The sequence below is a fragment of the Molothrus ater genome, chromosome 10, assembly GCF_012460135.2.
Source record: "Molothrus ater isolate BHLD 08-10-18 breed brown headed cowbird chromosome 10, BPBGC_Mater_1.1, whole genome shotgun sequence".
Lineage (NCBI taxonomy): Eukaryota > Metazoa > Chordata > Aves > Passeriformes > Icteridae > Molothrus > Molothrus ater.
The window spans coordinates 5,003,773-5,030,628 of record NC_050487.2 but is presented as its reverse complement, the minus strand read 5'-3'; the positions used below and the strand labels follow the sequence as shown (position 1 = coordinate 5,030,628).

General features: G+C 53.4%; 1 protein-coding gene across 4 annotated transcripts; it reads left to right on the top strand.

Moving 5' to 3' along the window:
- Positions 1–4,712: 4,712 nt before the first annotated feature.
- IGF2BP2 (insulin like growth factor 2 mRNA binding protein 2) lies at positions 4,713–26,322 on the top strand. Of its 4 annotated transcripts, none has more exons than XM_054515900.1 (17): positions 4,713–4,962; positions 5,427–5,487; positions 14,304–14,352; positions 14,672–14,723; positions 15,248–15,311; positions 16,608–16,880; positions 20,471–20,605; positions 20,759–20,881; positions 21,409–21,544; positions 21,723–21,845; positions 22,359–22,382; positions 22,919–22,987; positions 23,171–23,287; positions 23,557–23,631; positions 23,841–23,972; positions 24,261–24,374; positions 24,790–26,322. In XM_054515900.1, the coding sequence occupies exons 1-17, from the start codon at positions 4,773–4,775 to the stop codon at positions 24,883–24,885; spliced, it is 1,833 nt and encodes a 610-aa protein (XP_054371875.1). In that variant the 5' UTR covers positions 4,713–4,772; the 3' UTR covers positions 24,886–26,322. The 4 variants fall into 4 exon arrangements, with proteins under 4 accessions (XP_054371875.1, XP_036244561.1, XP_036244560.1 ...); XM_036388668.2 differs by having other exon boundaries at positions 4,714–4,962; positions 21,717–21,845; positions 22,362–22,382; XM_036388667.2 differs by having other exon boundaries at positions 4,714–4,962; positions 21,717–21,845.
- The last annotated feature ends 534 nt before the right edge of the window (positions 26,323–26,856 follow it).

Here is a 26,856-nt window from a genome sequence, read left to right as displayed (position 1 = left end):
TGCCTGACCACCCTTTCCATGAAGAAATCCCTTCTGATCTCCAGCTTGAGCTTCCCCTGGCACAACTTGATGCTGTTTCCCCTTGTCCTGTCCTTGTTCCCTGGGAGCAGAGCCTGGCCACCCCCAGCTCTCCCCTCCTGTCAGGAGTTGTGCAGAGCCACAAGGGCCCCCCTGAGCCTCCTTTTCTCCAGGCTGAGCCCCTTTCCCAGCTCCCTCAGCCTCTCCTGGTGCTCCAGCCCCTTCCCCAGCTCTGTTCCCTTCCTTGGCCATGCTCCAGCCCCTCAATGTCATTGTGAGGACCAGAGGTGCTGATAAGGCTCAGATCCAGATGAAAATTCCACCAAGGGTTCCAGAGGAAATGGGTGTTTTCTGTGAGCAGTAGCTTGCTGAGGTGCACCCCATAATGCACATTGAAGCTGTTTGGGGTTTGGAGAATAGCTGCTCTAGCTGCCATGGGGAGGAGAGCCTGTTGTCCAGCACTTCCTGCTGCTGAATCATTCCAAGGGCTCTGAGTCCAGGAACAGCCCAGGCTCTGATGCTCCCAGGCTGTAGTGTTGCCCTGTGGCACGGCTGGCAGGCAGCTGTGGGATGTGTGTGCTGGAACCCACAGCAGGCTGGCCTGGTGCTCTGCCAGCAGTGAGGCAGGAATGATCCATGCGAGGAGGAGCCTACCCTGACCCCCAGCATGGATCCCACCAGGGCAGCGAGGAATCTCTGCTGGAGCAGCATCTGCTGGCTGGATGTGACAGGCTGTGCCCTTTCCAGACCTGCTTTCCTGTCAGCAGAGGACAGATAAAAACCTTGGAAGCACGTGGAGGGGAAAAAGGAAACCAGGAGCTGTTTGTGCCGCTGTCCTCTCCCCACGCATGCAGGTGGAATTTCCTCTGGGGCAGTTTGAGCCTCTCCCTGTGCAGGGGATGCTGCTGTCCCTGCAGCATCTCCTGCCTTTCCCTGGGCACGAGGAGGGGCCCTGGAGGGATTGTGGAGCTTGAGGGAGCTGTGCAGTATCAAGGCAGTCGTGGGTTCAGTACATTCAGGCACCCCTTGCTCAAGCAGTGCAGTAGCTCTCTGCTCCCCATGGCATTCCATGAGCTCCTAAAAATCCCATTTTTCCTTGCATCTCCTTCATTGGGTTCAAGCGATTTATTTTGCAGATTGCTCACACAAAATGCAGGTGCTCCCATCCCAATGGAGCAGCTTTGGAGCTGGGAGAAGCTGATCCTTTCATTTTCCTGCTTGGATAGGAAGTGTACAGCTCCAAGGACCCTTCTTAGTGCCCATCTCTGGCACCTGGCCTGTGCTCCACACCATGTTCCCACAGATCCATACCTTTGTCATCACCTTGGGAGAGTCAGCAAAACTTGGAGCTCATTGGGAAGGAACTCCTGGTGTCTGTCCACCATTCCCATCATTAATGTCTCACTCATGCTCAGCCCCAGCACAACTGTAATTAACACAAGAATTTAATTACCCAGCCATGCCAGTGCCTCCACCTCAGCATTCCCGACTGTTGCAGACTTGGAAACTTCTGAAATCCAGTGAGTAGTGAATAAATTTTCACTCATGTCCCAGCGAAGGGTGAGCAAAAGGGTTGAAAAGCATGGATGCATTTTCCAACCAAATTGTGAGTTATTTTTCTGCTCTTTCCATCTCCCAAGGTGGGCTGCTTTCGTGCCAGTGCTTCATGCTCTTCCCTCTCCTCCATAGCAGCTGCACCATTCTCCAGCTGGGAGGTTTCTAAAAGCCAAACATTGCATTTCAGGCAGTTCATCACCACCACATGAGGGAAATCTGGGATCAGGCCCAGCTTGGAGCTGCCTGGTGGCTTGCTCAGAGTGGTGAGGGGCAGGTGGGAGCTGCTCTGGCAGCATGTCCCAGTCCCACTGTGCACAGTCATCTCTGCCACTGGCTGGAGAGAACAAAGGACGACAAACCAAGTCCTTTCCTTAAGGAAATGGGTTCATTTTTAGGACAGGGTTTACTCAGGGCTTTGTTTTGGCACTGCCTGACCTGTGCAGTCTCTGCAGCCAGAGGTGTCCCCCATGGAGCAATGAACAGCTGCATTCCCACCTTGTTCCCAGTCCCAACAGTGCAGGGGTGGGAGGAAGCTCTCCTGAGATTCTCTGTGTGATGAATAGTGAAAAATATCCTTAAGGCTTCAGGGAAAACTTGCACATCAGAGAGGTGAGGTGGGTTCCTCCTGGGCCTGGTCACTGCCTTTGTCCCTCTTGGATTACTGCAGCCTCCTGGGGTCACTTCTGGAGGCACCACATCCCTGCTGGCTTGAGGCAGGATCCTCCCTCCCCCTGCTGTCCTTTCTCTGTCCTGTTCCCAATACCCTCTGGGATGTGGGATCCAAGGAGAGATCCCAACACAGGTGCTCCATTAGCAGGAGCCCAACCAGTGCCCTGAGTGCAAGTCCCAGTAAGACCAGTCTGCCAGAACAGGGTGATGGAACCTCATGGATCCCGACCTGCCTGCTCCGAGACAGGCTTACCAAAGGGTTGGGATAAAATGGAGTTGTGGGCCAGGCTGTTTCCCTGAGCTGGGAGGAGACTCAGGAACCCCCCAGGCTGGCCCCAACACGGATTTGGTAGTCCCAGATGTTTGACTGACCTCCTCTCAAAACCTCCAGCTGAGGAACAGCATCTCCTGCTCTTCCTGTGTCCAATCAACCAAACACTCCGTTTTTTTCCTAGTTTGTCCTGTTTTTTCAAGGCAGCCCTTCACACACAGTGGGTTATCCTGTCCTTTTCCAGACTAAACAAACCCTCCTTCAACCTCTCATGGCCTTTTGCTCATTTTATCAGTCTTGCTGCTGCATTCCAGACTCATTCCATGCCAGCATCTCTTTCCAGGGAGGAATGGTAGCCATCTACAAGGCTACCCTTGAAAGATGCTTTCCCTTTCCTACTGGATCCTGCACTGCTTTTAGGACCTTTTTTTCCATCTGATTGTCACCTCTCCAGCTGTTTTGTACCAGTGCTCTGAAATCTTCCTCCTCAAAGCACAGATTTCCCTTGAACATCACATCTGGACCAAGAGAGATCCACCAAAACTGGGAAACAGTATCAGCTCCATAGGGTTGGGAAAGCATCTGTTTGTTGAGCTCTTTCTGCAAAGCCAAAAATCAGGGGCAGGAGGGATGAGCTCATGCAGGTAACTCCTCTGTTACATCCAGCTCCAGCAAAAGGCTGATTTGAGGAGTAGTAAATGAGTATTGCATCCCGTGGGCACTAATTAATCCCAAAACCTCGTGTTTCTCCCACTGCTTCCCAGTAGCAGTGACCTCACACAATGACCCAGCAGCTTCCTACCCCATTCCTGTCGATAACTCATCCCTGAGGAGGCAGGAATGACTTGAACAAGATCTTTGAAAAGGACTTTATCAACCAATTTCAGCCTAAAATCACCCCAAAAAATGTACTGGGGATGGAGGAGCCACGAGCACCGGTGACAAATGACAGCCAGGCAGGAGCTGCACTGAAAGCAAAGCCGGAGAAATCGGAGGAGAAGGATTCTTCTGGCTTTGCATCATCGCAGCCCAACCACATCTATTTTTGCTGTAGGCATGGCATTGAGCACCCGTCACCGCTATTCCTACTCCATCCATCTCCGTATGCCAGGCGAGACTGGCAGTGGGATGGAGCAGCAGGAGGAGTGGTGGTTTAAGTGTCCTTAATTGCCTTAAAATCTGGGGAATTCAGATTATTGCCCTTCACCCCCCAGCACAGGAAGGGACACCTGGCCCTGGACACAATGCTCCGTTCCAAGAGCACAAGGCCACTTGTCACCCACCCAGCCAGGATTATTCTGCACCTTATTTCTGCCTCCAATCATGTCCTCAATGCAATTCCACAAGGATTATGCTTTTATTCTTGAAAGGAGAGAGAAAAATGTCACTTAATCTGCAGGCAGGTGGTGACACCAACTCGTGGTGACCTGAGGACACCCTTCAGCAGAGCCCCAGAGGCTGCAGGAGCCATCTACCAGCAGGCAGAGAACGTGCACAGCTCATGGCTGGAGTGTCTGGCACAGGCTCGGCATCTCCTGGAGCCTTTCCGACAATGGGATCACACACAGTGATGGCTGGTTGCATCTGGCTTGGGAAGGGTTCACACATTCTTGTTTTCCAAAAAAGCACTGTAAAAACATGATTATTTATATTATTTATCATGTTTGTGTATTTGTTTTAATTGTATTAAGTAATTATGTAGATAAATATATAAATATAAATAAGTGTTTCTTATATATTTATTTTCTTTGGTTCCTGAGCGATTTCCTCTCTCTGAAGGAACTCCTGAAGGGTTGGGGCTGTTGTGGTTTCCAGGGCAAAGGGGTTGGAGCGATGTGGGGCAGAGGGAGGGACTGGGGGTGATGGGGTACGGTGGAGTGCAGGGCAGAGGGCTCGGGGATGATGACGGGGCGCGGGGCTTTAGGGCCAATGGCGTTCAGTGGGTTCCAGGGCAGAGGGGTCGGGGTGCGGGGGCCCGGGGGTGCTGGGTGCGGTGCGTTCCCGTTCAGAAGGGCGGGGGGCCCGGGGCCGGTCCCCCCCAGCCCATCCCGTGCCCGCGGGGGTCTGGCGGCTCCACCTGCCCCCCCGCGGGGCGGCCCCGGGGCCGGGCCGGGCCGGGCTCCGCCCGCCGCTGTCGGAGGCTCCGCCGGGCCGGGGCCGGTGGCGCAGAGCGGGACCCTCCCGAGCCCGCGTCCGTCCCGCTCCCGGGAGGGGAGGAGCCGGGGGGGCTCCCGGGGAGGAGCCCGGGGGGCTCCCGATGAGGCGCCGGAGGATGAACCAGCTGTACATCGGCAACCTCAGCCCCGCCGCCACCGCCCAGGACCTCCGGCAGCTCTTCGGGGAGCGGCAGCTGCCCCTGCCCGGCCAGGTCCTCCTCAAGTCCGGCTACGCCTTCGTGGACTACCCGGACCAAAACTGGGCCATCCGGGCCATCGAGACCCTCTCGGGTGAGCGACCCCCCCCGCGCCCCCCGCATCCCCCCCGCGACCCCCTCATCACCCCCCTCGCCGCCCCCTCCCCGGGCATCTCCCGGTCCCCCCTTCCCTCCCTCCTTTCCCTCCTTCCCTCCCTCCTCCCGCCCCGGCTCTTCCCGACCTCGCCTCTATTTTTCGCTGATTTTTTTCTCCGATTTTATTGGGAGCCCCCGGGGCGCGGCGCCCCCCGCCCCGCCGCCCCGCCGCCCCCCGCGCCCCCCCGGGGACCCGATTACGAGGTGCCCAACCCCAACTCCCCGGGGGCGCCGAGCGGGGGGGACCGGGGGGCGCGGGGGGCGCGGAGACAGCCCGGGAGGGCCGGGGGGTCGGGATGCGGTGGGACCCGATCGGGTGGGATGGGGTGGGACGGGATTTGGCGGGGGGACGCTGCTGTGCCCCATCCCGGGGGGATGCTGAGCGCCCCGCTGTCTCCGCAGGGAAAGTGGAGCTGCACGGCAAAGTGATGGAAGTGGATTATTCCGTGCCCAAAAAGCTCAGGTAACCCCGCGGTGTCCCCCCCAGAGTCCCCGCGGTGTCCGTGTCCATCCCGGCGGGACGGGGGGCGCGCCGGGCGCTCCGGGATGCGGGGCACGGGGGGGCGGGCGAGCCCCGTCGGTTTTACTTTCGCTCCGGAGCGCAGCGCGGCGGGGGAAGGAGCTGCCGGCCCACGGCCGCGTTCCCACGGGTGGGCACCCCCGTGATGCCCCCTCACCCCACGCTCCCCGCCGCTCCCGGGGAAAACAGCCGCTAATTTAGCAGGAAAACACGAGAAAACCCCTTTCCTCCCACTTTCCGCGGCGCGGACGGAGCTTTTCCCGGCAGCGCAGCCACCCGCACCCTTAGGCTTATTATTTTTTAGTCGGTAATTAATCAATTTTCCCTCTCCAAACACCTCATCTCCCCGCTTTATCCAGCCGGAGAACCCCAAAACGTGAAGCGTTTTTTATTTAATGCACCGCGGCGAGCGCGCCCTCTCATTTCCATCAGGTGCCCGAGGCCGGGCTGATGGGCACACGCGTTCTGCAGGGAAAACAAACACCGGCGCCGTGTGGCGTAGCCTCATCCCGAGGTTTATTCCACCCCCCCCCCCCCGCCCCGGGTTATGTGTCGGGATAAAAGGAAACAACAAAAATAAAAACCCCATCGGCTGCTCCGGGCGGGTCATTTGGCTTCGCTGGGCGCGGAGGCTCGGCCTGGGCTGGGAGCTGGGGTACGGATTTGGCCCGGGATTGCTGCTGGGGTATTAATTTGGAAATGACGGGGGGGTTGGAAATGCTGTTGTGTAATTGAGGCTTACGGGGGGGGAATGGCTCGTGCCCGGCATCACGTGTGCCGGAGTGGGATTTCGTCTTCGGCAAGGGATCTGCACGCTCCCTACCTTCAGAAAACCATCAAAGGAGCCCCCCAGAAATCCCCAGGTGCGGCATTTCCCAGCTAAACCCCTGCAGCAGCCTCAGGATGGGCCGGCGGTGACTTTGGAAGAGGGATGGAGGCAGAAATTGGGAGTTTGGGGCGATAGTACGGAGCCAGGGCTCGACCTTTACCATGCGGCCGGGGATGTAAACAAGGAATTCATCTTTAAATTCTCCGTCGGGGCTGGGGTGCGCCTGCTTTTCCTCCCAAGTTTTACAATTAGAAAAAAGCCATTTAACCGGCCCAGAAATAAATACTGATTTATTTTACATCGCTCTGTGTTCAGCTGGCTCCAAGTTTTCTATTCCCAAGTTTCTTCCGATTATTGAGATCTAATTTAAGCCGGTGTCTTTTTATGCCCAGCTCAAAAAAAATCTACCCTGCTAATTTATATTAATATCCCCAGTTTGGGGGGCTGTGCCTTGACTCGGTAGATTATAGATTTTATTTTTGTAATGTGATTTTTGGCAGGGGACGGAGCCTCACGTGGTTGTGTTTATTCCCCCTCCTCCCTCTTTAAATTTGTAGAAAATCCAATTTTTATGGTGGTGCTTGAGTCCCGGAGAGATGCTGGGATTTCAGGGAGTGAAATGATAAAAATCCCCCCGTTCCTGAAATGAATTTGGGGTTATTGGTTTGGAGAACCCGAGCTGGGTTGGCTCCCATCCCTGGGCATTCCTGCGTCACGGGGATGTGAGTGAGGAGCTGCCGGTGCCCAGCGCTTCCCTCCATGCCCGACTTCACCTGGAATGTTTGATTTTTACATTAAAATCTAATACAGATCTATGCCATCAATAGATTTGTATACATAGAAATACATTTGGATAAGGAACTGGCTGGAAAACCCCTGGGACATCTGGCCACGGGAAGCAGGGAAGGGAATTCCTTGAGGGGAGGTGCTGGCACAGGGGTTGTTTCTGTTTCTCCGAAGGCAGGAATTAAATGTGACAGTGGTGGGAAGGAGCCTGAGTCCTGCCCAGCCCATCGATTCACCTCCCACGGGTTCAAAATCAGCCCTTCTGCTGCCATCCCAGTGGTCTGGGCTCCTCTAGGAAGTATCCAACAGCCTCAAAAATGTTTGTTTCCCCTTGTATATTGTGCCTTGGGGAATTAAAGAAAAAAAAAATCACTTTATATTTTATATTTTAATCAACATTTTCAATTTTTGAATCCTTTTAAAATTGATATTGAACTCAGCAGAAGTAGGGTATACTTTCTTTATTTGCTTGAAGCAAACCCACTCCAAGAGTATTTTGCTTTTGGAGCGTGGCTGTGGGGGAAGCAGCAGCATCTTCCTCCTTAAAGATTGGTTGTGTATTCCTAAAATCTTAAAAAAATCGTGTTAATGGAGAAGAAAGATGGAAAAGAAAGAACATACAAAGTTGTATAAAGAAAGAGCATTTTAGAAAAATGAAAATGTGAAAAATGGGAAGCAAAACTGAGCTAACCCAGTGCTGACTTGTATACAAGAATTGTATTAATATGAGAGTTTAAAAAGTAGCAGAGCTCCAGTTATTGTCCCCAAACCAGTCAAATTTGGGGGGTTTTGGTTGTGAAGGTGCCTTTTAATTTCTTCTTGTGCCATAATTGTCAGAAATGAGAAAGGAAAGCACGAGGGAGATGTGAAGAGCAGTGAGGGGAGCCTGGAAATCACTGTAATATTAAATTATTATATACAAATACATCATTATGTCTAAAACTCGGGTGGTTTTGTCCCAGATAAAGGTGGCTGGAGGGGGAGAAGTGCTGGTGCCTGCCCGAGTGGCTTTGCTGGCGGTGATTTTGTGGCACTTTCTCCTGTTTCAAAAAGAATTACCCTTAAATAATTCTCTTCTGAGCATCAATTCAATTCTCATTTCTGCGTGGTTTTGCTTTATTTGTTATTTACTTATTTCCCTGTGCTTTTCAACCCAGAAATGTTGGTGATGTTAAAGCTTGTGATGAACATGCAGGCACTTTGTTCTTCCTCTGGACACCCCGTCTTTGCTTTCCTTATCAATAATTGCTTGTTGTTAGTGAGCTGCTTAATTAGCAGAGAGGAATTCCCGTTGCTTTGGCAGGAGAGGGCCCTGGAACCTCCCCAGGTGCGTCTGGAAATGCTCACAGGGAGCAGAAAATTGAATTTGGGGTGCTGGGAGTGGGGCTGCTCTCAGTCCTAGCCCTGTATCCTTAAATAGATACATTTAAAAACTTTTAATATGTTACATATTGATACAAATTAATAATGTGCGGTGGTGTGTTTAAAGTATTTGGTATCTTTTATGTAGATATAAATAAACGATATTACATGTATAAAGACACTACATAAAAGGTACATGTATATATATTTTATAACTATAACAATATACTTCTAATACCTCATTTTCTGTGAGATATATGGACTAGATGAACTCTAAAGTTCCAACCCAAACTATTCTATGATTTTATATTTATGTATGTTTATATGAAACATTCATATAAAGATATTAAATTGCATAAAATACACAAAATATTCCTATGTAGTATATAAAATTTTATAAGAAGACATATTTATGTACAAAAAGAGAATTTATATATATATTTTTAATATATAGACATACTTATAAAGTTGCCAGGGCAATGTTGGTCACATCCAGGATGGGAAACCCCCCTTCTGCTGCCCACTGGATGTTTGCCCAGTTTCCCATAGGTCTGGGATGCTGTTCCCAATGGGCTGGCCAGGAGAATCCCCTTGGAACTGATCCTTTCCCAGACTCCAGCGCTGGCTCTGGACAGGGGTGACGCCAGTGCTTGTTTTATTATTTTATTTTATTTTATTTTATTTTATTTTATTTTATTTTATTTTATTTATTGCTCCATTTCATTTCTATTTGCAGGTGTGGGAGTTGGTAGTGTTTGAGTTTTGGTTTTCTTTAGATTCCTTTCCACGTGGGTCTTTGCTTCCATTAATATTTTATCCCTTCTTTCCCCTGTTTATTTACCCCCATTTCCTTTCCCTGATTTCTTTTTCCCCCCTTCTTTTCCCTCCCATTCTTCCCACCCTCTTTTTCCACTTCTTTCTTTCCTCCTTCTTTCCCCCATTATTTTCTTCCCATTTTTCCTCCCCTCTTCTTTCCCCTATTCCGCTCTCTTCTTTTCTCCCCCTTTCTTTTCCCCCTCTTCTTTTCCATCTTCTTTTTTCCCTTCATTCCCCCTTCCCCCTTCTTTTCTTTTCTTTTCTTTTCTTTTCTTTTCTTTTCTTTTCTTTTCTTTTCTTTTCTTTTCTTTTCTTTTCTTTTCTTTTCTTTTCTTTTCTTTTCTTTTCTTTTCTTTTCTTTTCTTTTCTTTTCTTTTCTTTTTCTCTCCCCCCCTTTCTTTCTCCCTCTTCTTTCCCTCTTTCCCTTTCCCCCATTCTCCCTCTCTTCTTTCCCCCTCTTTTTTCCCCTTTCCTTTCCCCTTTTCCCCCCCTCTCCTTTTCCTTTCTCTCCTTTTCCACTCTTCTTTCCCCCTTTTTTCCCTTCCTTTCCCCCTTTTCCCCCACCTTCCTTTCCTCCTCTTTTTCCCCTTATCTTTTATCCCCTTTCCTTCTTTTCCCCTCTTTCTTTCCTTTTCCCCTTTTTTCTTCCCCCCTTTCTTTCTCCCTCTCATTTTCCCTTTTCTCCCCCTCTTCTTTCCCCCTCCTTCTTTTCCCACTTTCCTTCCCCCATTTCCCCCCTCTCTCCTTTTCCACTCTTCTTTCCCCCCTTCTTTTTCCTTCCCTTCCCCCTTTTCACCTTCCTTTCCTCCTTCTTTCCCCCTTATCTCTTCTCCCCTTTCCTTCTTTTCCCCCTTTTTCCTTCCCCCTTCTTTCCATCTCCCCACCGCTCCCATTTATCGATTTCCCCATCATTTTTACCCGCTCTCTTTGTTTTTTCCCCTCCTTTTTTGTACCTTCTCCTTTCCCCCCTCCTCCTCCGGTCGCTCTTTTGTTTTCCCCGCCGTGTGCGGTGACAGATGGGCCGGATTCCCGATTCCCGTCCATCCCCATTGTTGATCCACGCACGGGGCCGGGGCTCTGCGCTGCTGCCCGGCCCTTTTCCAGCCCGGGATTTTAATTCCTTAAGAGCAAAGCCCCCGGCTCGGGAGGGGAACTGGAGCAGCCGCAGCCTCCTGGCAACTGGTGGAAACTGGGGCAGCTCTTTAATGCTCTGCTCCGCAGGAGCTGCTGCTGGGTGGGCTTGGGGGGCAGCAAAACTCCTTCAGGACAGCCCCAGTAAAGGCAGAAAATAGATGTAAATAGATGTAATAATGAGCAATCACAAATCCAGCAGCCACTTCCTCCCCTGTCTGGTCAGGGGGCTGTGGCTGGCTCAGGCTCCGAGCTGGAAAATTCAGCTGGGACAGAGTTTGATCCCTGCCTGATGATGGGAATCTTTTTTTTTTTTTTTTTTTTGGTAGATGTTTTCTTGCCTGGGACAAATATTTCATAAGGCAGGCAGAGCCCCCACTGGGTTTTCAGCATGTTTTCCCTTTGCTTTTTTTCCCCAGTTCTCTTGAAAATTGATTTTTATGGAAAACAGGAGGTGGCAGAGCATGTTTTCTTTGCCCTCAGCACTGATCTGAGGTGGAAGGTGATAAAATCCCTTTAAGCTTTATTATAGTAAGATATTACAAAGTGTGAGTAGGAAAAAAATCTGTGTTTTTTAAGGCAGAGAGTGCTGAAGCATCCCTTATATTCCACTATTTTTTATATATATATATATATAATAGTGGAATATATTTATATATTTTATATTGGAATATATTTAGTGGAATATATTTATATATTTTACATATATATCTATAAAATAGTAGAATATATGTATTATATATATAATACATATATATACATATATATATGTATATATAATATATACATACCATTATATATTATTTTTCTATATTATTGTATGATATTACTATATAGCATTCTATCACAATATTACTTTCTTACTGGATTACTTTGTTGAGGTTTTATTATTATTTTATAGAGCTTATATTGAAGCCAACTTGTTTCTAGTTCCCAAATTTGTGGGAGACAAAGCCCCTGTGGAGCTTCACCTTGACTAAGGGATGGGTGGGTGATCCATGGAAAATCCAGGCTGGGCTTGTGGGTGTTGGGCAGGGAGTTGGTGGCTCATTCTCATTTCACAACTTCATGACATTTTTATGCTTGTCCTTCTGTGTCCCTGGATTCCAAGGGGGTTGTTACCCACTATTTGCCTGGAAGCCGTGCTGGAAAAGGGGGGATTGTGCCAAAACCCCCTCAATCCTCCTGATCCTGGGGAATAAACCCCAAGTTTTAAGGCTTTCCTGTTTCACTGCATGATTTCAGCAAGTGCAGGTAGCAGTGGTGATGCTGGCAGGGCGTGGATGGCTGGGGGTTGGTTTTCCATCCCCTTTCCCTGCAGGACTGTGATGCCAGCCCCATGACTCTGCTCTGGTGGGTGCATGAGAGGACACACAGCCCCATCCTGGATTATTTCACAAGCCCACTTTACCTCCTCACTCACTGCTTGATCCTCCCTGTGCTGCCAGCAGCTCCTGCCACCCAAACCCTGCTCTGGGGTGGAGGAGCTGCTTCCTCCTCGAGCTGCTGGTGAGCAGGACTAGTTTGGGATCGATTTAGAAGGAAAAAAAAAAGCAGCTGAACCTGGTTTCTTCAGCCCTTGAAGCTGCTGAGACAGCGGGGTGGGTGTGTGGAGGTAGGGAAGAGCCAGAGGGCTGCAGCTCTCCAGGTTATCTGAGGGCACTCACTACAGCAGGGCCGGTTGCATCACACAGCTGAGTGTTTTTCCCCCATCTGGTTATTAGGATTTATTTCATTCCTTAAATTCCCACCAGTCTGCTGCAAAACAGGGTGGGTGAAACGTGGCCATCACCAGCTCCTGTGCTGGCGTTCTGTGCGTGCCCTGGAATCAACCCCTGGGCTTTGGGAAAACGAAACTAAAATAAAATATAAAGGGGGTTTCTGCCACAAAGTTCTCCTGGCAGTGGTGTTGGGAATGGATGAGTTATTCCCATGCCCCTGGGAATAACTCATCCAACCTGTCATGGCTCCAGATGTGCATCCCTGGCTCCATCAGTGATGGCTGTGTGTGGTCCAGCACTGCTTCATCCAGGTGTGGAGTTACAAGAGAGCCATGAGCACACCCAGTAGGAGTAATAACCTTGTCTTAAATGTTGAGTGGTGATGTTGAGCTGCTGGGAATGCTGCCCATGGGAGCTGAAGCCTGAGTGCCCTTTGGGTGTCTTTAAATGCTGTGCTCTGGTTTGGATGAATGTTGGAAGTGGGAATATGCTGCCATGTCCTGTTGGGAAGTGGGGATATGTGGCACCTGCTGTGGTCCTTCTGTCTGGGTGTTTTGGGAGGGTGAGGCAGCACCTGGGGAGACCAGGGCTGCTCTGGCATCTCTCCTGCATTTCCCTTAGCAGAGGAGTAGGGAAATTATGGCTCTGGAGCAATTCAATTCAAGGCAGGGCTTTTCCAGGAGTGGCAAAGGGATTTGTCCAGCTGCTGTGCTGGTTTCTCTTGGATGTGCCCCTTCCAAGTTCCCTGTGTCCCCTGGGCTCCTGGGCTTTGGGGACAGGTGGGCTGAGCCAAATGAACCCCAAATGGGGAGCAGCTCCTCCATGGTCCAACCTGGGCCATCCCAGTGGTTCCCACATGGGAGAGGAAGGTGGCTGTGGTGATGCTTTGGCTTGGAGCTGAGCAGTGGCACCTTGGGGTGGAGGTGCCCCTGTGGGTTTGGGTCTGGGAGGTGGTGGGAGTCACTGGGCAGTGTGTCCAGCTCTCTCCAATGGTTTGGGACTCGCTGGGATTTGTTCAGGCCCTCTGGCCTCACAGTGTGGCACCCATCATCTCAGGGGTGAGATGTGTCTATTGGAGGGCACTCAAACTCCCAAAGTACGAAAAGTTGTTTGTGAGAGATAGTTTTCATTTTTCTGTCTAACGGTGTAAAAGCAGCTTTTACCTAACACAGGTGTTAGTTGTGTTTCACCTAGGAATAGATTGTTATGCTAATGAACTGCTCACACTAGAATTGTTTGCACATGGGAACTTGCAAGGGGCTAGCCTGACAAGGAGAGCAGGCTTGATGTTTCGAAGCCTTTCTTTCTGATTTTCCTCCTTTGTGGCAGCAGGGTGGCTTGTGGCTCAAGGCTTGGCTGGATCCTCCATGGATTGGGCTGTGTCAGAACTTAGCACTGCCCAAGCACATCCCACAGCCAGGCTGAGGAGATGTCTGGGGGCTCTCACCCTTGGGAAGCCTTGGCAGGGCTTCCTGTGCAGCCACAGCCAGGCTGGCAATGAAGCCATTGCCAGCTTGGGAATGCAACCACAGTTTGGGAATTAAACTATGTCCAGGCTGGGAATGGAACCACAGCCAGGCTGGGAGGGAGCCATGCTGTCATGTGAGTTTGGAAGTGCCATGGACAAGGCTGGGTGTGTTGGCCATCTCCAGGCTCAGGCTTACAGGGATATTTATTTGGGTTTCCCTCAGGAAAGCAGCCCCACGTTGCTGGGAAGTGGTGAGCCTCAGCTGGATGTACTTTTGAGAGTTCCCCTCAGGGTTTAGCAGGGCTGGCCCTGGCCAGGCTGGGGTCCTGTTCCCAGCCCAGAGCAGCGTGGGCAGGGCTGTCTGTGCATCCCTGTGCGGTCATGGCTCTGCAGAGGTTCCTTTCAGGAGGTTTCCTTGGAAACCTGACAGCCAGCATGAGGAGGGAGCGTTCCAGAGAGAGCTTCAGCCCCAGTGGTGACCAGGGCACAGAGAGGAGAAATGGCTCTCCCTGGGGATGAGCTGCCCTGGCTCGGTGTGGGGAGGTGGGATGCTTTGGGAAGCTGTTACAGCTGCTGATTCCCAGAGAGGCTTTTCCCTCTGCTCTGAGGTGCCTGCAGACCCTAACCCAGGGCTTTGTCTTTGCAGGAGCAGGAAGATCCAGATCCGAAACATCCCTCCCCACCTACAGTGGGAGGTAAGAAGTGGCTGATCCCAAAAATCCCGAAAACATCCTGTTCATCTCCTTCTCCAGCAGCATGAGCTGTGCTGCTGGAGCACATGGCCTGCATGTGGGCTACCCTTTAACTTCCCAGTAACCTCAGGAGGGAGCCTGAACTGAGCTCCAGCTCCTGCCTGCTTTTGGGTGGCAGGGCTGGGGGCCAGCTTGGAGTGCTGGCTCAGCTTTGGGATGATGGGATGCAGGTGGGTGGTGCTGGAGGGTGTTTGTGGGTGGGGTGGGCTCCTGCCCTGCCTGCTTGGGGCCTCACCTGTGCTGTTTGCTGCTCTGTCCCTAGGTGCTGGATGGCCTCTTAGCTCAGTATGGCACAGTGGAGAACGTAGAGCAAGGTAAGATGGTCCAGCATGGTCCTCATCCCTGCAAAATTCCCAGTGCTGCTCCCCAGCTCTGCCCAGGCTGCAGGAAGCCCCCTGGGGTGAAACCTATGGATAACCAGACCAGCAGCACTGGTCTGAAATGCTGGATAACCAGACCAGCAGCACTGGTCTGAAATGCTGGATAACCAAACCCTGCTGGTGGGATGATGTGGGCCATCCATCCACCATCCAAGGGAATGCTCCTGGTCCCTGAAAAATTGAAAGCAGAAATGAGCTGAGTGTAGCTTGGGATCCACTGGTGGGTCAGGGATGTCCAGCCTTGCATTCTGCTTGGATCCAGCCTTGGATCCAGCTCAGTCCTTGTGCTGGGGGAAAACAAAGGGTGCCCAGGGGAAAACACAGAGTGCCCAGGCGTGCCATGGCACAGGCATCTCCCTCCCCCCATCCCAGCTGTATCCCCCCCTCTGGAGCATGCTGAGAGCAGCAGTGACACCTCTCCCATCCCTGCTCCAACTCTGCTTCTCTTGCCCCCACAGTGAACACAGACACAGAAACTGCCGTTGTCAACGTGACCTACGCCACCAAGGAAGAGGCAAAAGTGTGAGTTTGGTTTGGTTTGCCCGTGATTTCACACCACACCAGCTTTCCCAAGGAATCCCAGGTATCTTCCAGGCTTCTCTAAGCTGTCCCACCACTGGGCTGTCCTCTGCCTTCTCCCCTGGCATGGGAGATGGGGTAGTACCCATTATTTCAAAGTGGAAGTACAGTTCCAAACAAAATGTTTTGTTCCAGTCTTGTAGAGACCTCAGCCCTGTGCTGGAGACCAGCCAGTAAGTAGTGAGCTTATTATTATTAGTGGCCAGGGTATTTTTTATATGGTCAAGAGCAGATCCCAGGCCACAAAGAGCTTTTGTGAGTCCATTTGTTGATGGATGTTCTGTCAGTTTCCCATCTGAGTTGACCCATTGTGGCATTGCATAAGTGAGGACAGAGATGGGGACAGTGATCTGCTGGTTCAGGAGGGCAGAGGAAAATCCTTCTGGTTCCTCCAGCCTGGCTGGATGTGCTGTGGACCACAGATAAACATGACATGAGTGTCTTAGATCATGGACCCACAATGATCACTGAGTCCAAATCCTGGTCCTGCACAGGACAGCCCCAAAAATCCCACCAGGGTCTTGGGAGTTGTGGCAATAATGGAAGACAGAGTTTCCCCAGCACAGTGCTTAATGCTTTGGGGTAAGAGGCTTTTTGGACTTAGGAAAAGGGTGGTGGAGTTGCAGGAGTCCTCAGAAGATGTGGAATTCAGGCCTGGAAGGAGCTGCTTGTGATCTGTCAGCAGTGGGATGTGGTAGGAGCAGGGAAAGCTGGAGCCAAGCAGGGTCATGGCAGATGCCAGCGTGGCCAAACATCACAGCTGAGGAGGGGCTTGGGGATGAAGAGTCCAGTGCTGCCTCCCAGCCTCATCCAGCTGGGAAGGGAGTTCCCAACAGAGGGGGCACCACGTGCTGCATCCTTCTCCTGGTGGCTCCGAGCTGCTCTGTCACCTTTGCCTTGTCCAAAGAGCCTGTGAGACCATCCCCATGCTGCGTGGTAGCTCCAGGCAAGGACTTTGCCCAGGTGAAGGGGCAGGTCCCTGGGCTGCCATCCTACCTCTGCTGGGGAGAAAAGTCGTGTGCCAGCTTTGGCATGGCCCATGTGGAGGGGAATGATGTCCCACCAGGTTATGGGGCTTGCTCCTCGTGGGAAAAGCGTGGGGCTCTGGCTTCCCATGGCCACATTCTCCAGACTGGGGAGGAAGGAAGATGCAAGTTAAGAAGCATGTTCTGCATGAGGTGGGGGTGCTGGAGGTGTCCTGGGGAGCCCCTCACCACCCCTGCACCTCCTGCCTTGCAGAGCAATAGAGAAGCTGAGCGACCAGCAGTTTGAGAACTATTCCTTCAAGATTTCCTACATCCCGGATGAAGAGGTGAGCTCCCCTCCGCCCCCCCAGCGATCCCGCCGCGGGGGCCACTCTTCCAGGGAGCGGGGCTCCTCCCCAGGGGGCTCCTCACAGCCCAAACAGCTCGAGTTCCCACTGAGGATGCTGGTGCCCACGCAGTTTGTTGGTGCGATCATAGGAAAGGAGGGCTTGACCATAAAGAACCTTACTAAGCAAACCCAGTCCAAGTAAGTACTTCCAATGGTTTTGTTTCCTTCCCTAGGGTGCTGTAGGTCCCAGCTCGGGTTCTCCCTGCCCTGGGGGCTTTGGAGTGCCAGCCACTGCTGGTTCCTTGGGGTGGTGGCAGAGCTCAGGTGCTGAACCATTCCCGCTGGCCAGGGTGGTCTGGGTGCTGCAGGAGGGGGATGCACACTGGAAAAAGGCCTGGAATGAGTTCCTAAAGCCTCATGAGAGCAGCTGGGGATGAGGCTTTAGGGAGAAATGGCAAGTTTGGGGATAAAATCCTAAAGGTGAATTCTCAGTGCAGTGGTGTGGTTCTTGGGATTTGCTCATCCTGCTCATCCCATGTGGGCTAGAGCTGTTGAGGGGAAAGGGACACTGTGGGAGCACTGCCACAAGAAGGATGGGCTTTTGTAACTGTGTGAAGCCTTTTTTAGCCATTAACATGTTTATTTTTGAACTAAAAAAGGAAAAAAACCAAAAAAGTGGGGTTGTCTTGCCAAAGTTTTCCATGTTTCTCTTGTTGCTATTCTGATCTCACCGCTCATTCTCTGCATGGTTTTCCTGCATGGTTTGTTCCTGCCCAGGTGTGTTTGTGTTTAACCCCAAGCTGTCTTCTCCTGTGCTCATCATCCTGAACCTGGTGATCCCATGGGACGTAGGAGTCCTGTCCCAGAGCATCCTAGTTCTCAGAGGAGTTTTCAGAGGCAAATCTTTGGTAGTAGTGTGGCTGGAGGTAGAAAGACAAGCCAAACCCTGGTGCTGGGTTGGCAGGAAGAGGTTTGTATGGAAAGGGGGCAGAGGAGTAGGGAGAGGAGCTCTTGGAGCCTGGCTTGCCCCAGGGCATGGTAGCCGTGAGCAGATCCTGGTTGGCTGCAAGCCCTTCTCCAGGTGAGTCCTGCTGGGATGAGCAGCAGGTGTAGCTGTGTCCTCACCACCCAAGAACAGAATTTGTCCTTTCCAAGCCCTGAGCCTAGCAAGGAAGGTGGGAAGGTGCCAGTTTCTCCCAGCCATGAAAGCAAATGTAGTTGCTTGGAGCAGTTTCTGCCACTGAATTGTCCCTCTGGTGGGGTGGCTCCGTGTGCCTGCCCTGAAGACCCGGGTCATGGAGGAAGGTCCTGCTCAGTGCTCTGCCCTCTCCTGCCCTGCCTGCAGTGAGGCACTGCCTCTGCTCAGGCTTGGGTGAAGGGGACCCTCAGGAATCCATCCCAGGCAGTCACAGGAGCCCCTGTCCTTCACTTTGGGTGTCATCCCACACTCTGTCCCTGCCCAGGCCACCCTCATCCACCGGTGATGATCTGAGGGTGACATCCTGTTGCCCGGCCCCTGCTCCTCCCCAGAGCGATGCTGCCTTCTGGATTCCTCTGGTCACGTTGGATTTCACCCCTGGTTCCACACACAGAGATCCCAAAGATGCTTCTGAGCCCCAGGAGGCAAAACAGTCCCCAAGCTGAGCCATGTTTTTCCATGAAGAAACCCAGAGCAAGAGCCCACCCCAGCAGGTGACCTTCCACAGCCCTTGGAGCTCCATGAGGAGAGGATCATGGCTACCCAGCAGCCATGGCACCAGGATAACCCTACAAGCACACTGTTGTCCACCTGGAGAGGGCTGTCCCTCATGGCAGCCACTCCCTGCAGCATTCCCAGCCCACCCTAAGGTCTCTTGGAGGCTTTTCCTGCTGCACTGTTGGCAAACCCTGTCCCCCCAGCCCTGGTCATCCCTCCCTGCGGCACCTGGTGATGGGGTGAAGGTTCTGAAAGTCCCCTTCTCCATCCTCCTGTTGGAATGGAGCAGTTCAGCAGTGGCACTGGGATATGCTGGGAGCTCCAGAGCTCTTCCTTCTCCAGCTCTCTGGGGTGGGACATGCCTGAAATCAGTGGCCCCTTCCTGGCATCCCTTCTTCTCTCTGTCAAGTGAGCTCGTGCCCACACATCCAGATGGGGGATGTGTCTTCTGTGCTCATCATCCTGAACCTGGTGATCCCATGGGATGGGTTGGTCAGCCAGGAACCTGGCTTGTGCCCCTTTCTGAGGCTTGTCCAAGGTCCTCATCACCTCGATGCCTCCATTCAGCACTTCCCTGGCACTTGGTCCCTCTCTGGAAGGAAGGCTCAGCCATGTTCTTCTCTCCACCAGCCTCAGCTGCTGTGTGGCTCCCATCTGTGGGGCTTGTTGGGATTCCTCATCAATTCCCCCTACCTTGGGAGCATCAGCCTGGTCTGTCATCACCTCATGTGGCCGTCATGACCTGTTCACCCTGTCCCCATCGAAGGGGTGGCAGCAAGTGTCCCTGTACCTGCTGGGAACGGATCCTCCAGGCCAACCTGAGGGAGCTCCATGGCTGGGAGCACCATCTGAAGCCACAGAAGATCTGGAGAGATGGAGCCTACAAAGGGAATCACGCTGTCTTCCCTCCCTGTTCAGTGCTTGGATGGAACCACTCTGGGTCCCTTTGGAGCAGGCAGGGAAAGCTGCTCCCCTTCCACCGTCCATGTTCCAGTGTGCTGGCTCTTGAAGAGTTGACCTGTGCAAACCCACCTGGACCCCTCAGCATCCCAGCATGGCACTGTGTGGTGACTCTGCCCCGCAGCCCTTGGCCTGGCACGTACAGCAGCATCCCGGATGATCCCATCAGGACAGAACCTCGGAGATGTGGCCGGACGGCACCCGCTGTGTGGGAGCTGAGCGCCGGCAGCATTCCAGAGTGGCTGAGCTGCCACTTCCACGCCTGCTCGGAAGATCTGGCCCTGGCTGCAGCAGTGGCAGGGACACCAAGGTGGTGGCCCATGGCAGGATGGCCGCACGGCATCACCCTCCGGCGGGAAGAGCGCGTGGATCGCGCGGAGAAGACACAAGCGTTCCTCCCCCTGTTGCCCAAGGCGCGTGGTCGAGGTGCGGGAGTCTCCTACCCTGCTTTCCTCTCTCCCTCTCTCTCAGGGCTTTGCCAGGTACGGTTGAGCGTGAGGAGCGAGCTGGAGGCCGTGCCTCCTCCCGCCATGAGCTGAGGGAGGACCAGAGGAGTAGAGCACGGTCCCTGCCGCTGCGCACGGGAGCCTGCTGGTCCCCCCGGGAAGGGCGTGAGTACCAGCGCTGTTGTTGCCGGGTGCCTCCGTGTCGGGACAGACAGACGCTGCCCACGGGTAAGTGCTCTCTGTGCCCAAGGACGTGCTCGCTGGACAGCCTCGGGTGTTGTGCAGAGAGAGGCGGAGCTCGGCAGGGCCTCTGATCCCGTCTCCTGCTCCAAGCGGGGCTGGCGGCAGAGATGATGATGATAGACCAGGTTGCTCAGGGCTTTTGTCCAGTTGAGGATTTGTTCTGCCCCCCTCTATGCATTGGTTGATGTTGTGACACCCCTCAGCTTCCAGGACCTCGGGTCCTACAGGCGAACGTGGTCCAAAACCGATCCAAACCGCCCGAAACCAAGCACTGCCTGGGCTTGCGTGAGCCAGGTGCTGATAGATGCAGCTGACACCCAGGTTCACCCCACAGCTTGAGCAAGTGTTGAAATGAGTTTTTCTCAGCTCCTGAGCTCTTAAAACCCTCTGTGTGACCCCAGACCCATCTGAGGGGCTCCTCTCTGCTCGTTGTTTCACCGCAGGGTCGACATCCATCGGAAGGAGAACGCCGGCGCTGCCGAGAAGCCCATCACCATCCACGCCACGCCAGAGGGGTGCTCGGAAGCGTGCCGCATGATCCTGGACATCATGCAGAAGGAGGCTGATGAAACGAAATCGTGAGTGCTCCTGGATCGGCCAAAGCATGGTGGGACACGGTGGTGGTGGTCCTTCTCCTTTCCAACACATCCTTAGTACCTGTGGCTGGAAATTTCGGTGTTGCCTGACTAGCTGGACCTTCAGATTTTATTTTTTTTCTTAATCCATTTTAGAGCAGAAGAGATTCCCTTGAAAATCCTGGCACACAACAGCCTGGTGGGGAGGTTGATTGGCAAGGAGGGCCGCAACCTCAAGAAGATTGAGCAGGACACAGGCACAAAGATCACCATCTCCCCGTAAGTTCCTGTGACAGGACTGGGGGAATGGCTTCCCACGGTCAGATGGCAGGGTTAGATGGGATATTGGGAAGGAATTGTTTCCTGTGAGGGTGGTAGATTGCCCAGAGAAGCTGTGGCTGCCCCTGGATCCCTGGAAGTGTTGCAGGCCGGGTTGGACAGGGCTTGGAGCAATCTGGTCTAGTGGAAGGTGTCCCTGCCCATGGCAGGGGATGGAACTGGATGCACTTTCACAATCCCTTCCAACCCAAACCATTCCATGATTCCATGATCCAGCGAAGTCCTGGTGGACGCCAGGCCACGCCATTCTGTCCAACATGGAGCTGGAAAACAGAGCAGCTGTGCCCTCCCATGTGCATTCCCTATCCCAGGTGGAAGCTCCTCATCCCAGGTGTCGCACAGGGAGAGGGCGCGTGGCTCTCACTCTGTCCCGTGGGGAACTCTCAGCTGTGATTTGAGTTCTCCTGGGGTTTTCCTTGACTTGAAGAAGGGATGTGACCATGTCTCTGGATTGTCCTGTGGGGCAGCTTGCAGGACCTGACCATCTACAACCCTGAGCGCACCATCACGGTGAAGGGCAGCACCGAGGCCTGCTCCAACGCCGAGGTGGAGATCATGAAGAAGCTGCGCGAGGCCTACGAGAGTGACGTGGTGGCCGTCAATGTAAGCCCAGCCCTCCCCCGTGCCTGCTCCACTGCACAAAAATTCACAGTGGAGATCAGTGGGGTTGATCTCCCAGTCAAAACAACAGGGGTTGGGCCTTGCCCATGCCTGTGTTGAGAAGCCCAGTACTCCTTCACCTTTCACACCTTTCTCCATGTCTTTCCTTTCCCAGCAACAGGCCAACCTGATCCCAGGGCTGAACCTCAGTGCTTTGGGCATCTTCTCCACAGGGCTGTCCATGCTGCCATCCCCCCCTGGGGCCCGGGGGGCTGCAGCTGCCACCCCCTACCACCCCTTTGCAGTAAGTGTGGCGTGTTCCTGGTGCCTGGGGCTCGTGGGTTTGGGTGGATACTGGAGCTGTAGGAGCCACCTCATGGGGAGCTCTGACTCTCAGCCATTTTGGGGAGGATGCTCATTGCAGTAGCAAAGTGGAGAGGACAGGGAATGAAGGTGGCAACCACCGAGAAGATCAGCTGCATCCCTGTGTTGTGCTGCATCCCTGCATCCCTGGGTTGTGCTGATCTGGGTTCCACCAGTGTTTAAGGACTGGCTGTGCCCCAAGGGTGCTGCTCTCTGAAGAGAGCATGGGAAAACCATGTAGGTGGTCTTCAGTCCTGACCCCAAGCCCACCACTGGCCTGAGGTGACAGTGGGCAGGGATGGTGCAGTGCCAGAACAGGATGGCCAAGGTGCTGGTGGAGAAGGTCCATCCCAGGTCACTCAGGCACCGTGGGCTGCCTCCATTGGTCCCTAAATAATTTATTCTGAGCTGTGGGTTAATTTACCTGTGCTGTTTTCTTTCCCTGGAATGCCAGCAGCAGAGCGGGCGGAGGAGGACGGTGAGTGCTGGGAGGATGTGGGGGTGTGTGGTGGCTCTGGAGGGCTCCAGGAGGGTTGGTTGGTCACTCTCAGCCTGTGGAGGGCAGGTGCTGTGCCTGTATCCACAACCTCTGGGAGAGAGCTGTGGGAAGTATTTATGGGTGTGATGGAGAGGAGAGGGACAGGTCTCTGAAGGGCAGTGTTTGGTGTGGGGTCCTTCACCCCAAAGCTTTGTGTGGCCTTTTTCAAGCCCCCTGCTGAGGCCAGAAGGAGATTTTTTTCTGATACAAACATCAGCGGGACAAAGCCAAAGAAGCAGCAGTGGGGAGGGACTGGGGTTAACTGGGAGCTCCCATCCCCATCCCAGCCTCGTGCTGTGCCATAGGCACAGGATCCGGGCTGCAGCTCATCCCTGGATGTGCCTGTGGTCACTGTGTCCCTCGTGTTGCTCCTGGTGCTGACACACTCCCCATGTCAGGGTGGGGCTGTTGGGAAGGGGCTGGCACCTTGAGGACATCACTGATGTCACTGCCCCTCGTTTCCTCTCCCACCACAGGGCTCCTCAGCCTATCTGTCGAGTCTGTACGGAGCCCCCCCAGCTGGAGCCTTCCCCCATCAGCACCCTGTAAGTTTCCCTTCCCCAAATGTGCCATGAGGTCTTCCTTGGGCACCTTGTGGGAGGGCAGGACCACAACTCAACAGAACCCAACCTGGCCCCCCACCTCTTCAAGGCTGGAATGCTGGCAGGGGGAAGCAGCCCCCGGCCCAGCTGTTCCCCTGACCCTCTGGCTCTTCCTGCCCTTTCCAGCTGCCAGAGCAGGAGGTTGTGAACTTGTTCATCCCAACACAGGCAGTGGGGGCCATCATTGGGAAGAAGGGGCAGCACATCAAGCAGCTGGCACGGTTTGCTGGCGCCTCCATCAAGGTCAGTGGGAATGAGGGGCTGGGTCGGGGCTTTGTGCCTCAGTTTCCCCTTCCCACTGCTGAGGGCAGAGAAGGGAGCCCTTGGTGAATGGTTTTGCTCCCTAAATGAGTAGAAACCAGTCCTGCAGCATCCTGATTGTCACCGCTGCTCGGGTAGGGGGGTGTCTCTGCATGGGGGGTGTCTCTGCATGGGGGCACATCCCACAGAGGGGAGGTCTTGCCAAAGGAGGGCTCACACTCACACTCACACTCCTTCCTATCCTTCTGCAGATTGCCCCAGCAGAAGGTCCCGATGCCAGTGAGCGCATGGTGATCATCACGGGGCCACCTGAGGCTCAGTTCAAGGTACAATGGTCACAGGGGGGGAGGCTGGCTTGGGGCCATGGGTAGGGGCAAGGGGAGAGCATCCCTTTGGTCCCCACCGTGCCAGGGGGGCTTCTCAGCTTGGGACCACAGTTTTGGGACCACATCATTACCTGTGGGAATGAAGGGCACAGCAGGCCACCTCCAGGATGCTGCCCACCACCTCTGTGTCCCTTTTGTGCCCTCTCCAGGCCCAGGGGCGAATATTTGGGAAACTGAAAGAGGAAAACTTCTTTAACCCGAAAGAAGAAGTGAAGCTCGAAGCACACATCAAGGTGCCTTCCTTTGCTGCCGGCCGCGTCATCGGCAAAGGTGGCAAGACGGTAGGTGGGGGTGTGTGGGGTCCCACCTGGCCTGGGAATAGAGGGCTGGACATCCCCTATCCATCCCCTATCCATCCCATCACCTCACCTCTGGCCGGGTGCTCTGTGGTATCAGTGATGTCTCAGTCCCTTTGTCCTGGGGGTGGCTTTTGGATGGCAGCCATCCCAAGGGGACAGGGTGTGAGCCACAGCAGCCTGGTGCCACGTCCTGGCTCAGAGCTGGGAAGGCACCAGCAGTGGAGGATTTTGGCTCCTCCACAGCAAAACCTGGATCTCTCATTTGCTCAGGTGAATGAACTGCAGAACTTAACGAGCGCAGAAGTCATCGTGCCGCGAGACCAAACCCCGGACGAGAACGAGGAGGTTGTCGTCAAAATCATTGGGCATTTCTTTGCCAGTCAGGTAAGGTTTGGCCATGGCTCTCCCAGCATTCCCACTTTGAGGAAGGCCACCAAGCACAGCAGTCCCTTAAGCTGCTCTGAGTGGTTTCTATGCACCCAGGATGCACCAAAGGGGTTTTTGGCTGCATTAAAACTAAAGATTGGCTCGATTCAGCCAAAATCTGTGCCTTGGACACGGGGTGGGAATGGCTCCTGCATCCCACCTGGGTGCCTCTAACCAGGCTGGGTTCATGACTGCGAGGGCATGGTGACACCTCAAAATCTCGAGTGATGGAAGAACAAGCCAAACCTTCGCTTTAGCAAGGCAGAAGCATCACAGAATCACATGCCTGGCCTGGTGTTAGAATCTGTAGGGTTGTGGTGCTGTAGGGTTGGTGGGGGCTCAGCTCTGGTGTTGTTTCTTGCCCCCTTGCCAGACTGCCCAGCGCAAGATCAGGGAAATCGTGCAGCAGGTGAAGCAGCAGGAGCACAAACACGCTCAGGGAGCCGCGGCCTCGCAGCACGGCAAGTGAGGCTCCCGCCAGCACCGCCCGACGAATGTAACCCCCGCCGCCACCGCCGGCCCCCAGCAGGCCAGGGGACAAACCAAAGAGCCCCGAGCCCGCCGGCTGGCAGCCCGGGGCACGGGGGGCTCTCTCCAGCCCGCAGCTTCCGCCTTATCCACCGCCTCCCCGCCGCTCCCCCGCCGCTCAGTCGGACTAACACAGGCACAGAGAGGTGGTGTTTAGTTTGGAATTCTCCCCAAACCTGCCCATTCCACCCCCGAGGAGCTCGCCCGGCCTGGGGGGGCCGCGGCGCTCGTTAATTTAGAATTAATATATCAGTAACGGAACTAACGCCGATTTTTAAGTTTTGTAAGATTTTATTTTTTAACTCACTTTTTAAAAATTTTTTGGGGGAGGGGGGGCTGTTTGTTTTTAGCAAAAGCAGGCTTTTCTAGAGGTTTAATGGCAGGAGCTGGTTCATTGGTTCTCTAATGCACCGTAGAGCAGAGCTGTAGGATCGCCAGCAGGGAAAAAAATACTAAATAAGTGTTAAAAAGCAATTTCTGAAGGGCTTTGAGAAGAGCAGGGCCTGTAGGAGCTAAGAAGATTCCTCGTGTAGGAATCGTTCCTCTCCTTCACACACCCTTTCCTCTTTGCTTTGGACTCCAAAAGCGGGGTTTGCATCCGTTCTGTCCCCCCTTTCTGTCTGTCTGTCTGTCCTCTCTCCATCACTGCCCAGCACTGACATTGCTGGAGAATGATGGGCAGCACCAGCCCTGCCCGCTTTGGACTGGGATCTTTGGGGAAAAGATCCCTGTTGCAGGGAGAGGAGGGGGAAATGGGTGAAAAAACCAGATTTACAAGAGGTTGTCAGCCCAGGGCTGGAAAACCCAACCAGCAAAATTGGCTTCAAATGAAAAAATAACCCAAATAAACCCTCCCAACACACACACACACACACAGAAAAACTACCTCAGGTTTTCGTACCTCAGCACCTTGCGCTTGTGTTGCCCTTTTAGAGATTTTTGTATGCCTTGTAAAACTGATAGTTGGAGCATTTTTTTATTTTTGTAATAAAAAAAATCGAGTTGGAAAAATGATCTCGACAAAGTCAGCTGCGAGGTGGAAGAAGGAAACCATCCCCCATGTCCCAGAGCTCTTCCGTAGTCTCCTGCAAGCCGAGAGCCAGTGGCTGTTCCTTTGGAGAAAGCTTGAGAAATGGTTAAAAAGAACAAAAAAAAAAAGGGAAAAATAAAAAAAGCCAAACACAATTAAAAAAAAAGGGTTTAAGCAAATCCAAGTGATGGATGGAAGCGGTGAAAGCCGACAGGCAGAGCAGGGATGGGAGCAGAGGTGCCAGCGCTGCTCCTGTGGGCTGCGAATCCGCGTTTTCCTCTACTGCAAAGTGTTCTGTGAAAACCAACCTGAGACACCAACAAAGAGAAATATATCCAGCTAACCAGAGCCTGAGCCTGCTCTCTGTTGCTTTCTTTGGGGTTCCTTGTGGTGGTCACATCTGGGAGTTCCTCCCTGGTGCCCAATTCCCTGCTGCCAGGGAGGGAAGGGCTGGATGGGAGTTGTAGGCATTGCCAGGGGTAGTTTTACCCTGGGACCTGGGACGTGTTGCCATCACAAAGCCACCTCTCCCTCCTTGCACATCCCTGGATGGAACATCCACTGGGGAAAGGCACCAAATGGGGCTGGGATGGCCTTTGGGGGGGCAGGGTGGGGCTGCCTGGGATGCTCACAGGTGCCACAATGAGGCTCCAGAGCCAGGCTCTTCCCTCCCACCCCTCCAGCACTGGGAATAGGTGCTCTGGTGGCACCTGGGACAGTCAAAACTGCAGCCCCAAACAGGAGGAACCAAAGGGAAGGGGGAAAGGACACCTCAAACACTCCCAGCTGCTGCATCCTCATGCTCGGATCTTCTGCATCCTCAGGGAAGATTAATTATCACTGATTAATTATTTGTAAGGATAAAACACAAGTGTCTTTGGA

Coding starts and splice junctions, on each gene's coding strand:
- IGF2BP2 (XM_036388667.2), top strand. CDS start 4,773: ATGAGGCGCCGGAGGATGAACCAGCTGTACATCGGCAACCTCAGCCCC. Junction 21,545..21,716: donor GTGACGTGGTGGCCGTCAAT/GTAAGCCCAGCC, acceptor TTCCTTTCCCAG/CAACAGGCCAACCTGATCCC. Junction 23,632..23,840: donor CACCTGAGGCTCAGTTCAAG/GTACAATGGTCA, acceptor TGCCCTCTCCAG/GCCCAGGGGCGAATATTTGG.